Below are 14,612 nucleotides of genomic sequence, written 5' to 3' on the forward strand. Positions count from 1 at the left end.
ACCCAACATAGCCAAAGCAATCCTGGGCAGGAAGAGTGATGCAGAAGGTATCACTATACCAGACCTTATCGCTACTACAGAGCAATAGTAACAAAAACGGCATGGTATTGGCACCAAAATAGACAGGTAGACCAATGGTACAGAATAGAGAACATGGAGACAAACCCACATGAGTACATTTATCTCATACTAGACCAAGGTGCCAAAACCATACAATGGAGAAAAGATAGCCTCTTCAACAAATGGTCCTGGCAAAACTGGAAATCCATATGCAGTAAAATGAAATTAAATCCCTATCTCTCACCCTGTACAAAACTCAACTCAAAATGGATCAAGGATCTAGGAATCAGACCTGGGACCTTTCACCAAATAGAAGTAGGCCTGAATCTCCATCATGCTGGCTTAGGACCAGACTTCCTTAACAAGACCCCCACAGAGCAAGAAATAAAAGCAAGAATCAATAAATGGGACAGATTCAAACTAAAAAGCTTTTTCTCAAGGGAAACAATCAATAATGTAAAAAGAGAGCCTACGGAATGGGAGAAAATCTTTTCCACACACACTTCAGACAGAGCACTAATCTCCAAAGTTTATAAAGAACTTAAAAAACTTTACACCAAAAATACAAAGAACCCAATCAATAAATGGGCTAAGGAACTGGGCAAACACTTCACAGAAGAAAATATACAGGTGATCAACAAATACATGAAAAAGTGCTCATCATCTCTAGTAATTAGAGAAATACAAATCAAAACTACCCTAAGATTTCATCTAACTCCAATTAGAATGACTCTTATCAAGAACATAAGCAATAATAAATGTTGGCAAGGATGTGGGGAAAAGAGCACACTCATACATTGCTGGTAGAGTTGCAAATTGGTGCAGCCACTCTGGAAAGCAGTATGGAGCTTCCTCAGAAAATTTGGAATGAACTTACCATTTGACCCAGTTGTCCCATGCCTAGGTTTATACCTAAAGGACTTAAAATTAGCACACTACAGTGATGCAGTCACATCAATGTTAATAGCAGCTCAATTCACGATAGCTAGATTATGGAACCAACCTAGATGCCCTTCAATTGATGAATGGATAAAGAAACTGTGGTATATAAACACAATGGAATATTACTCAGCCATGAAGAATAAAATTGTGGCATTTGTTGATAAATGGGTGACGTTGAAACAGGCCAAGCCCAAAAAAAACCAAAGGCCAAATGTTTTCTCTAGTAAGTGGATGACCATACAAAATGAGGGGGGCGGTGGGGGGCAGGGAGAGAAGAATGAAGGAACTTTGGATAGTGTAGAGGAAAATGGGGCAGGAGAGCGTGGGGGAAGGAAAGATAGTAGAATGAGAAGTATTACCCTATGTATATGTATGATTACATGAATGGTATAAATCTGTATTGTGTACAACCATAAAAATGAAAAGTTGTACCGGACTTGTGTACAATGAATCAAAATGCAGTTTGTAAACATTTTTTAAAATTAAAAAAATAATAAAAATGCTACACAAGTCAACCTCACAAGATTTTTTTTTTTTTTTGTACCAGGAATTGAACCCAAGGGCACTTAACCACTGAGCCACAACCCAGCCCTTTTTTTATTTTTATTTTTTTACATTGAGAAAGGGTTTCACTAAGTTGGTTAGGGCCTCACTAAGGTGCTGAGGCTGGCTTTGTACTTGCAAACCTCCTGCATCAGCCTCGCAAGCCTCTGGGATTATAGGAAAGCACAACTGCACCCAGCTAGAATTTTTTAAATAACAAAATGCAACCCCATATGCAATTTCTAAGCATAAAAGCAAATGCTGAAGGGGATGGCAAAAGGGAAGACTTTGGTCAACAAGCCTAAAGTTATAGTTAGATAAGAAGAATAAGTTTTGGTGTTCTGCACAGTAGGGTAACTATAGTTAACAATAAGGCACATTTCAAATAGCTATGAGAGAATTTTTAAAAGTTCTCACCACAAAGAAATGATAAACATTAGAGGTGATGGTTATGCTAAATTACCCTGATTTCCACAATGTATACATGAATCAAAACATCAAAATGTACCCTATAAATATATAATATTATGTGTCAATTAAAAATAAAAATTAACTAAAACTAATGTAATAATATTACAGATACAAATATCTGTAATTTCAAAGTGTAAAAGTAACCAATGTGGGCTATAGTAAAGTCCTGGTATTTCAATAGCTTCTTCCTTTTAAAGAAAAATGATGGGGTTGAGAACTTACCTCAGTAGTAGAGCACAAACTTAGCAATATACAAGGCCCTAGGTTCAATTCCTAGCATCCCATCACCAAAAAAGGAAAAATGATGCTATAACTAATCAAATTTGATACAATTTCACTATTAATCCATGTCTATTAAACATGTTACTGAGCATTTAACAAAAACAGTCATATGCCTTAATGGTCTCCACTTTCCAAATCTGAAAACAACTTAAAAGATCATCAAAAAGAGGTTGGGGGTATAGCTTAGTGGTACAGCATTTCACAAACAACACCCTGGGTTTGATACCCACCACCAAAAATAGAAAAAGAAAGAGACAAAATTAGAAATGACTACTTAAAAAGCTGATGGCCACCAAGGAGTTAATGTCTCTAAAAAAATAAGACATTCATTTGATGCCTACTAAATATAAATACTTAATTTCTTATCCCCTATACTTCCATTAAGCAGATAGATACAAAGATCTACACCATTTCACCCTAATACTGTATGTAATACAGAATTACAGATTAAAGTTTAATTATACTAATATGTACTTCTTTATGACTACTTAGAAACTATTAAACCAACCAATTAACTTTGTCACTGAAATGAATACACCTGCTTTCATGTCATGATCAGTTTGTGGTAAATTTGGTTTTTGTGTGGCCTTAATGTACTTTAAGTAACTTGAAAATGAGACCTATCATACATATTTTTGATCTAACTTCTTGCAGCACCCAGTTCAATGCTATAAACTCACAATGAACATCAAAAATGAATTAACCAAGCAGGGCATACACCTGTAATTCCAGCTGCTCAGAAGACTGAGGCAGATGGATCACAAGTTCAAGGCCAACCTCAGAAACTCAGCAAGAACCTGTCTCCAAATAAAATTTTAAAAGGGTTGGGGATATAGCTAGGAGGTAGAGCACTTGCCTAGCATGTACAGGGTCCTGAGTTCAATTCCCAGTACCAAAATGATAACAATAATAATAATAATTAATTTAATTAGACATTAACTCTTCCAATTCTGGCTCTGACACTTATTAGCTATGTGATTTTAAGAAAATTACTCAACACCTCTAAGCTTTAATGGCCTCACCTGTTACATAGGTACCACATGTTAATAACAGAACCTACCTTATAAAATTATAATGAGAATTAAATGATAATTCATTTAAAGCACTGATTTAATGTGTCAGGCAGAGATGGAAAACAAAACCCACATTTTGAAAGAAAGACTACCAGTCAGATGCAGTGGCACAGGCCTGTAATCTCAGGGACTCTAAAGGCTGAGACAGGAGGATCATGAATTCAAGACTAGTGTCAGCAATTTAGTGAGACCCTAAGCAATTTGGCAAGATCCTGTCTCAAAATTTAAAAAAAATAAAAAGAGAGAGGGATGTGGCTCAGTGGTTAAGTGCCACTAGGTTCAATGCCCAGTACCAAAAATAAATAAACAAATGAAAGAAAGGCTATCAAAAAGCATAAATTGATCAGAAAAAAAATTGTTTTAATTATCACAAAGGAAGCCTAGAACCTATTTTCTTTTTTAAACCTTACAAGAAGCCTAAAATAAATTGCAGAAGCTTAACTAAAACAGATGAACTCCGTTAAGGACTTTAAAGTGAATCTAAGTTTCCTGCCCTGTACTTCCATACCAGGTTACCTTTCAAATATGTATCACAGGAACCAACATTCCAGATACAAAGAACAAGTAAACCAAATAAAAGAGAAAAGCTAACATGTTAAATCAATAAAGTTAATGCTAAGATATTCTTTTTAAAAATCTCTGCCAAAGAATGAACAGAAAAACATTTGTGAAATATGTCAGATAAAAATACTCATATAAATGAAAAGAATATGAGAAGTAAATCCAAATTGATTTAGTTTTTTGTGTGTGTGTGTTTTTTTTTAATGTTGGGGATTGCACTCAGGAGTACTCAACCACTGAGTCACATCTCCAGCCCTATTTTGTATTTTTATTTAGAGACAAAGTCTCACTGAGATCCTTAACACTTCGCGCCCTTGCAGAAGCCAGCTTTGAACTCTCAATGTGCCTGCCTCAGTCTCCCAAACTGCTGGGATTACAAATGTGCATCACCGTGCCCAGCTGATTTAGTTCTTTATGTGAAAACAAAGAAAAGTATTTAAATATCACAGGAACCACTAGATAAACACTGAGCAAAGTTTACTCAAAGATCAAAATAGGAGAGAAAGAATGGGACTATTTCGTAAGTAGGTTTGAAGCCTTAACATGATATGTACCAGGAACTGGATAAATAAAGTTGCCTTGCTTCCCTTAATAACTCTTTTCTTTTCCCTTTCTTTCTCTTCATGTTTTCTTATTCCCTGTTTTTGTCCTGATAACCTTCTTGCTCTTTGCTTCCCCATGTTTCTCCATTCAGATTCATCCCTCCAATGACTGTGCTGCTGAACAAAAGGTGAGGTAGTCTATTCTAACGGACTGCTTTTCCCAGAGTAATTTCTAATAATCATTATCAAAGTCATCTACAAAGTCAACTACAGAAATTATGTAGCAATAGAACTGTGCATTTCTAAGAGGTGCTTTCCAATTCGACCCAAAACCTCTTTCTTATCTGCAACTTTTAAATCCAAACAGCGCTGAAATCTGGGAGTTTTCTTTGTAAGTTTGCAGCAAGCCAATTTGGCAGTAAATTTTAGAATTCCTCTATTTGGATGGCTCAAATGACTTTTTGTCCCTAAGGATTAATGGTCCTTCAGAAAAAAAAAACTCTTTTTCTCCTATTCTAATCACCAGATCCTTGACTTGGTAAAAACCAAAATAATGACCATATGTTCTAACTTACCATTACACTACAACAATAAAAGACCCAAGTTCTGAAAATAATTGTACTTATTATCTTGTACATCCATGATTCAAAAAAGAGGGATGTAGTTTCTACCAAAAATAAAATTGTTTTTTCTCAATCAACTTCAACTTTGAAACTATTTTTTCCTTACATCTTAAAGTTTATCTTTGAAGAGATTCAGAAAATGCCAACCCAAAACATGTCACTCTGGCATAAGGATTACATTCAGCTGAAAGCAAAGGAGAAAAAGCAGACACAGGAAAAATTCTACCTGCAATTCACCCAGGAACAGCAGAACTCTTAATTACAGAAACGAACTCTTCACTCAACCCAGATAGGCACCAGAGGAGTCTACATAACAAATCTTGCCAAAGAGACCTTTAGTTTACCCCTAGTTACCTTCCCACAATTTGTCACACCTAGAAATTCAGTCCTTTTCTTTTGTTGTACTTTTTTACAAATTTACTCTTCTTTAAAATGCTACATAAGCCCCAGATTTGAGTTATCACTGAGTTCTCCCCTGCATATGAGGGATAAGTGTTTTAACAAACTTCATTTTTCTCATATTAATCCGTCTTTTATCAGTCTGACGCCAATGAACCTAAGACGGCTACAGGAAACTTGACCTTTTTATTTTTCCCCCTCCTAGAGGAAAAAGAGAGGGGAGGATGATAAGAGGAAGAAAAAAGCTAAACTTGTACAGACCTGAATGAATTTATCCACAGATAATTAAGAATACGAAGCTAAAACGGCAAACACTATTTCAAAGTACTACGACACATTTATCCTTTTTTTGATAAATAATCTATTTTAAAATAAGAAAAACTATCAGCTTACCCTTTACTTTTAGAAACTAAACCAAGAGACTGACTCAATCGATGAATAAAAGCTCTTTCCGTACTGGTCAGTGAAGAAGGAAATTCCATTTCTACATAGAAAAAAAAAAAAGTACCATTTGTGGATAGACAATTTTCTTTCAATTAACATATAAAATACAAAATATGAAAAACATAAGCTTATGATCAAATTATGTTTTATGTGAAAAGTAAATATTAATTCAATAACCACTGAAAGCCTACCAGAATTGATACTAATTTTTTTGAACCGTGTAATGAACCTAAATATGATAAAGGACTCTGATGCTTACCATAGATTGCTGGAATCTTGAGCTGGTATAATGACTGATGAACATAATTTAGTATTTGTACTTAGTTCTTTCCTTACTTGCTTAATTAACAATATTTATTTCCTTCAACAATGAGTGTATGCAAGCATTATGAGTTCTCAACATGAAACTCCATTGTCTTTGCTTTCAAAACCACATAGAATTTATATTCCACTATTTTGGATTGTATTTATTGTTACATATGGCTAATGCTTTACGTCTGTTTAATATAAGTTCACAATCACTCTTTCAGGTCACCCAATTGGACTGAAACCTTCAACTGTAAAGAGTCTCCTATTTAAGCCAATAAAACGGAACGTGCATTCAATATGCTGTACTGACACCACAGGTGAGCGGCTGGTCCTGAATTTTATGACCCAAGACAGAGTCTTCTAAGGTGTGGAACAGCCTCGTAGGGCAAAAAAAAATTAATTTGTCTACGTGTTTGGCATAATGTTACTAAGATTTAAACATTTTGCCAGTGCATTTACTTATCTGTTTGACTTCCTCCTTCTACTTTTGTAGCTTAAATGTTAAATATTAAGACTAAGCCTGCTTTTAAATAACGTTTAAGGGTAGGGGCTTACCAATACCCAAAAAACGCTGCCTTAGCTGCCCAAGGCTGCTGAAAGTCCTGGAAAAAGAAAAACTTCCCGCTTGGGAGCAACTTGACCTTCCCGCCTTCTGATGCCAGGCAAGAGCCGGGCAGTAACCCAGCGGACCCGCACGGCAGCTTGCGGTTCTTCACTTTCCACCGCAGGGCCACCACCGCGCTCCAACCCGGAACGAGCCTCTGCGGGCTGCCGGGTAGGCGGCCCAGGTCTCCCCTCCTGTTCGGGGGCAGCACCATCACTCAGGGGGTCCGGTTTGCGGGCCGGGGGCGGAGGGCCGTCAGCCCGCAGGGTCCCTGACGGGAACCGCACCTCTCTGGTCCCCGTATCGGAAGCGCTCCAGAGCGATATTGACTGCGATCTTCACCTCCTCGTCGATACGAATGTCCTTCAGGCCCTTGGCGCGGCCGCCGCCCCCCGGACCACACGGAGCGGTGCCTCCCCCTCCTCCGCCGGTCCCGCCGCCGCCGCCCGGAGCCGGCGGCCGCGGGGAGACGCTGCTTGGCCTGGACATGGCCCTGAGGAGATGTTCTCCCCGCGCGGGAGCGGCCAGGCCTGCTGCTGACAGCCAACGACAGGGAATATGGGCCTCAGGGGCCACTGCGGGAGCCCGACGTCTCAGCCGGCAGCCGCTGCGGGGTCGAAGTCACCGGAAAACTCTCCCTCACCACAACAGCCCAAAAGGCGCCGGCGCCACTAAAGCCCCGGAGAGGCCGAGTGCGCGAGCGTGATGACGTCACCAGGGCCGCCGCCGCCCGTGACCTCAGCACGTCAGCCATCCCGCTAGGCGGCAGCGTGTGAACCCGGACTCCCACTGAGGTGAAGGTTGGGTCCCCTCTCGCCGCCTGCGAGGTGTTCTCGTTCTTCCTTTTACTTAGTTTGCATAATTCTTCGCTCCTTCCTTCAGAACAGCCTACTCCTGTGTTCCGGGCACTGTCCTACACTTTCGAAGTGCATTAGGAACCAGACAAAGGTTCCCGCCTGCGTCGGGTTTAAGGGGGAGTAGATAACCAAGTCATTTGAATTTCACATGAACAAAGAATAATGTTTTGGTGTACATCTTTCCTAATATATATATATTTTTTCGTTCCTGAAATTCGGATTTAACTGAGCGTCTATATTTTATTTCACAACCCTAAATGGGGTGACAGACAAAAGTTAATGTTTAAGTGATAATTATAAATACCATAACTATCCATTGAGACCATATTTTTGTATGTTGGAATATGGAGGTGGGTTGCTTTGGTCTGGGGGTAGTTAGGGAAGGTTATGAGAATTTCCACTGACTCATTTGCAATCCCACTAACTTAAATCTAATTCCAAACCACCCTAACTGCTGCCACTCTGATCTTCCTATGATTGTCTTCCAGAGAGCGACCCAAGTAATCTTTTTAAAAATATAAGGCAGATGAGAACACACCCCAACAATTTCAATTGTTCTCCACTACAATTAGAACAAACCCTAAATTTGTATCATGACCACAAGACCCTCAGTGATCTGGCTTCTGTCCTCACCATGGTCACTTATCCTGCTCAGATGCACTTTTCTTTTTTTCTTTCTTTCTGTGAACATACAAGCTCCTTACCATCTGGGGAACTTTCCACTTGGATAATTTTCTCCCGCACAAGACTATCTTCCTTTGGAAATTTCACAATTGCCTCTTTCTCATCATCTAAAGCAGAATTCCATCCCTTGCCTAAACATGCTCTCTCACATCAATCTGTTCTCATTTGCCACTTTTTGAGATTATTTTATTTGCTCTTCTCACTAGGATATAAACTTCTTTCAAGCAGGAGCCTTGTTTATTGTGTTTGTCACTGTTTTGTCAGCACACAATAAGTATTTTATAATCTAGAATTAGGATTGGTCATCTCTGCCTCAGAATACATTTCCTCATTACCCTTAAACTCCAAATATTTTCAATTGACTCCTAGAAAGAGTTCTGGACAAGCAAAGATAGGTCCTATATTCTGGCCATTGCTAAAAACAAGTGACTAGCTTTGAAAACAGACTATCCTAATATCCAGAGATGTAGTACAGACTTTACAATAAATCAGATAGTAAGCCATGGAGAACAATTGTCTCCTTCACTGCAGCAAAAAATACCATTGAATAATCCCTACATAGCTATAAACTAGCAACTAATCCTAAAAGAGTTTAATACCACTATGTTAGTTACAGTGCTTAACAAGATGTCATAGGCTTAAAAATTATTGGGAACTGAAACAAAAAACTAACCCAAGAAACAGATAAAAATAAAAACACTTAAATATTTACTTGACTTAGAGATTGAGATCAAAATTATGTTCTAAATTGAAATCTTAGAGCTACTTATTACAGTTACATCTTGGTATTTTCCCACTGGCTTCATTGCTTGCATAACAAAAATATTTCCAAATAAAATAATAAAATAGTGTTTAATCCTAGAAAATATAATTTAACTGGAAGAAATCTGTTTCTTGATTTGAGCAAGTCATTTAGTTTCTCCAAATTAGTGCTTCCCAAGCTTTTCACCTCATGGTACACATATAAAGTGATATTTGCATGACAGACTGGGTATGACAAAGAATGCTAACGCTCATAAATTTTCATGTTTCTCTTCTTCCAGAACTCAACATTAGACCACATTCCTCCCATGTCTCCCCACATTTTTACCCCTATTGTAAAACTATGTGGCTGAGTTCTTCAATGGAATGTAGATAGAAGTGATATATGGTATGATTCTCTCTTCTCTGATCTGCAGCCAGATGCTGCAGAAAGAAATTATAAATAAGGAAAGGAGGGAGTTGAGAATGAGCTCTATGACATTGGAGTAGAATCAGTGGTATGGGTATCAACTTAGGGATATATATATATATATATATATATACATACACATATATATGAGACATAGAGAGATAGATAGATGACAGAGTGAGATAACTAAAAATAGGACTGGGAATGTAGATCAGTGCTAGAGCACTTGCCTGGCATGTGTAATGCCCTGGGTTCAATCCCCTATATTGAAAAAAATAGAATAAAAATAGATGTGTAAGTATGTATTTGTGAGTATAAATTCCGAGTGAGACTAGAAGCAATGACATCCTGGTATCAGTGAGTACACCAGTGCCCAAATCTTAGTTTGTAAGTATTATTCTCCCATAAAGGAAACCAGGCCCTCCAGAGAACAGGTTGACTCCAGGCCTGGAATAGGACAAAGATAACATGAACCTGAAACATTCTCAGATGTCAAAAAGTAAGGAATTGTGTAAAAGGGCTTGTAGACTTGTCAAAAGAATACAGGAATCAACCTCTAGGTGGAAGTTGGCATAATTTAAGTAATAAATATTTATAGTATTGGTTTATAACCCATAGAATAAAATAAATATCCATGAATCCATGATAATATTAATGAATAATTAAATGAATAAATAAATGAGAGTGGGCCATGGCAGCACATTGAGACAGGAGGATCTTGAGTTCAAAACCAATCTTAGCAATTTAGCAAGGCACTTAGCAACTCAGCGGGACCCTATCTATAAGGTGGAAATGTTGCTCAGTGGTTAAGCGCCCTGGACTCAATCCCCAGTACCAAAAATAAATAAATAAATGGGAGAAAGGAAAGCTCTTCCTTAGAGAAATATTCTATTTAATAAATGTAGAAAGGATGATAAAAGCAGAAAATCACCATTAGGAAACAAAACATTCATAATTACGTCAGGCAAGAATCATTTATAAAAAATAGTGGGCAAAGGTATGAAAAGAACTAGAGTATTTGCATATTCTGTGACTATTTCTCTATAACTCATAAATTATGGAGGGAACATAGTAACTTAACAATAAAGAAACATACCACCTTAGCCAACTGATCAAGTGAATATCACCAATAATACAGTTTATCAACATCATTACCTCCAGATATGTTGCGTAACATCATTTGTGTATTATTGACAAAAATACAAAATATCAATCTGATTATGAAAAAAATACATTAGAAAATTTTAAATTGAGAACCATTCCACAAAATAGTCAGTTATGTTCATAATTGTCAGGATTATGAAAACCAAATACTTTCCAGAGAGTAGAGGAGATTAAGAAAACATGAAAATTAAATAATACAACGAGAATTTCTGGATGGAACCTGGGTCAGAAAAAAGACATTACTGGAAAAACTTAAACTAGTTAAGTTAACTTAAATTAGTTAAATTTTCTGAACTCAGTAATTGTATGATAATTACACACGAGATTTGTGTTGAGGCTTGTATCTGGAATGTCCCCAAAAGCTGGTGCGTTGGAAACATGATCTCTAATACAAAACTGTTCAGAGATGGGGCTTTCAGGCAGTGATTAGGGCTCCAATGTCATCAGTGGGTGAACCCTCTCTTGAAGTAATTCATTGATAGCTAGATGGACTACTGGGTGGTGTCCATTGGCAGGTGGGATGTAGCTGGAGGAAGCAGATCACTGAGGATGTGACCTTGGACTACCTGTCCCAAGTCTCTTCTACTCTCCTTACTTCCTGGCTGCCATGAGCTTAGTAACTTTCCTTCACCATGCCCTCCCACCATGATGTTCTGCCTCACCTCAGGCCCAGAGCAATGCAGTCGACTGGCCATGGACTGAACCTCTGAAAGAGTGAGCTCAAATAAACTTTTCCTCCTGGAAATTGTTCTTGTCAAGTATTTTGGTCACAGTAATGATACAGTTTGCAGTAGCAAAAGCTGAAAGAAGGGTATGCAAGAACTACCTGTAATGTTTTTGCAATTTTCCCACAAGACTAAAATTATTTCAAAATGAAATGTGTTGTATTGTCTGTATTTGGTAAATGATTACTGAAAGAGATGAGTTCAGAAAAGAATTTGCAGAAATAAAAAGGATCAGAGAGTCTAGAAATACAGATCCTTGCAAGTTTGAAAACTAACTGCTACTAAATTTTAAACAGTAGGACAAATGGAATTTTAAAAGATCAAGGAGCAAACACTCAGTAAGACCTCTCAATAAGCAAATGACCCAAACCTATTGAAAAGATTGAATGAAAGCTCTGGTCTTCTCATTTGTTTCAGATAGCCAAAAATTAGCTGACTTTAAATAAAGGAAAAGAGGCACAAGAGTGAGGAACAAAGAAACAAATCATTTAGGAATGATCTTCAAGCGTGGTGTAGGTGCATGAAACTGACTGCAAATAAATAAGTCAGAAACCTGTAAATATTTTGATGAACTTGTATTTATTATAAAGAAACACGCAGTTAAACTGAAAAAAAAGCCTTTTGATTGATTGTTTAAATAGTAAATCAACCTCTGCTACTGCCTTTCCATGTTTGCTCCAGCAAGAGTTAGACCTTAAAAGTTGTACAATCATAAGTAGGATATCCTCCCCAATTCCCAATCTAGAGGTGGTTGAGGAGGATGATGGATAAGTACAAACCTGCAGAGAGTGGGGCCAGGGAACATAAAGAAAAATATACAAGGTTGTCCAGAGAACAGAATTAGGAATTAAAAATGAAACTTCTCCCATCCTCAAAGAAGGCCTTCCAATGTGTGCCCAGGGGCACGTCAGGATCACTGGAGACTGGTGAGTAATTGCTATGTGTCCTGCAGTTGTCCTTCATCTAAATGGAAAATTTTATTGCAAGTACACTGGCCCTGCTCTCATACTTTACATAGGGGTGGGATGGATAGGGAAAGATACATGGTACAGAGATACATAGTACATATTTATAAAGTATATAGGTTATCTGACCATGCCTTAACACATCCAGTCCTGATGAAGAGAACTATGTATCAACAGTAGATGCTAAGTTTGGGAATATCAGGAAAAGTATATTCTATGTGGTTATAAGGGAACAAAATATTTGATATTTGGTGGCCAGAATATTGTCAAAAGATAACATTATGATTATTTTGTTTAAAGATTTTAACTGGTGAACTGGGGATGTGGCTCAAGAGTAGAGCACTTGCCTAGTGTGTGTGAGGCTGCAGGTTTGATTCCCAGCATCACAAAACAACAACAAAAAGATCTTGATTGATTTTGTGATTCTAGAATTGTCAACACTTCATTCCACAAAATAGAATGAGTTCCAATGAGCTAAGCAGAAGAGGTCTATTTCAGACAGGTAAGGGCTGAAGAAAGCAGAAACAGAACAAAAGTGGGAAGACCATTTCAAAGTTACTTTTCTTGTAAGATGGCAACACAAATAGAACAATAGAAAAATAACTGATTGCTTAACATCAGGTTACTTCAATTTTTTTCCATACAAATTAAAGTGGAGGGAACTTTATTATCAGGATAACCAAAACTGACCTGCCTTGGATATTTGGCTATTATCTCTTTCCTGATTTCTCAGAAGATCAGAAGATAATACCTTAGGTTTGTTTTGGTAACAGAACTTTAGTGTGAGTGTCTCCATTTTGGTTTTTTGTCTGGTCTATTAAAACCTAATACAGGAGCTTAGTCCCAAAGAACAGCCTCCTGTAATTTTTACTTAGCATCATTAATTGTGTCAAAGAATATTTATGTTCACCAATAAGTAAGTTTCTCCTCTTCTTCCTGGGCATTATATTTCCCAATTCCTTTGTAGTAAGCTGAGTTCCAATTCCTTTGCATTTACTACAGGCCATTGGAATGTGGCTAAAACTGACATATACCACTCCCAGGCTTGGTCTCTAAAACCTTTCTTCAATCCTCCATTGTCTTCCTTTCTGGTCTGCTGTAAATTCCTAGCAAATGGTAGACCCATTAGATAAAAGGGTTGTGGTTTCTTGAATGGTGGTGGTTGGAATTCCCTCACCAACCTGCATTGAATTGTGGCATGGGTAAGAAATAATCCTTGATTGTGGTAAACCACTGAAATTTTTGAATAAGTGTATTATAACAATATGGTAGATTGTTACTTTAATGGCTCTGATGAATCACATTTCCAAGTATTCACATCCTTGTATACTTCCCTCCTACCCTGATATGTTCTTTGGTCATGCACCTTGCTTTGGCCACTGGGAAATAAGCAAAGATTACTTGAGAATGTATTTGTGCAATAGAGTTTACCCTCTCTTGCTGTTGGGCACTCTTCTTCCATCAAGTAAAGAAGTTTCATTGCAGAAGACATACAGCCCAGCCTTTGGTACCAATGGCTAGACATGTGAAAGAGGCCATACTGGAGAGTCAAGCCTCAGGCAAGCTGTACATGACTGCAGCTACATAAGTGACCTGAAACAAGCTCAGAAGACCCTCCTAGCCAAACACAGCCCCGCCCCCCTACAGAATACATGAGCAAATAAAGTGCTACTCTTTAAGCAATAAGGTGGGGTTCAGTTTGTCCTAGAGCAACAGACAACATACAAAGTTAGCTAGTTCTGACTAATACATTGAGATAGAGATAAAACTGATCTTAACCAGAAATGACTGGGCTAAGAGAACTGGCTTCAACTGTTATGGTTCCTACATAACTGCCCAAGGAGTGGGGACATGGACAATTTGATACGCTCGTAAAAAGCTTGTGGCATACCATCATGCCACAGCACAGTGGTCTGAAATCCACTCCAGGTGACTTTCTTCTTACCCATAAAATTGGCATGATGGAGTGATATACTATTAAAATATGACTAATATGCTTTTATTACTGCTATTACAGATATTTCTTTCTGCCCTTTGCCCCAACCACTCCCATTTTGCCATCTCTCCACCCTTTCTTTCTTGTTCAAGTACGTCGTTTAGAATCCATAATTTCTAGGAAGGAATATTGTCTTGGCTGGGTTTCAGTCCCCTAGAACTTGGAGGAGGAGGAAGTCATATTTGTTATTGTTGTTG

At 37.9% G+C, this 14,612-nt stretch overlaps 1 protein-coding gene across 1 annotated transcript in view; it reads right to left on the minus strand.

The window, feature by feature from the left end:
- Ythdc2 (YTH N6-methyladenosine RNA binding protein C2) overlaps window positions 1–7,528 on the minus strand; it is a 74,027-nt gene extending 66,499 nt beyond the window's left edge. Inside the window, 2 exon segments of the mRNA XM_047556048.1 lie at window positions 5,890–5,980; window positions 7,141–7,528. Coding sequence (XP_047412004.1) covers window positions 5,890–5,980; window positions 7,141–7,342 — 293 coding nt within the window. The 5' untranslated portion in view covers window positions 7,343–7,528.
- Between the last annotated feature and the right edge of the window lie 7,084 nt (window positions 7,529–14,612).

This window comes from Sciurus carolinensis, chromosome 6 (genome assembly GCF_902686445.1).
Source record: "Sciurus carolinensis chromosome 6, mSciCar1.2, whole genome shotgun sequence".
NCBI lineage: Eukaryota > Metazoa > Chordata > Mammalia > Rodentia > Sciuridae > Sciurus > Sciurus carolinensis.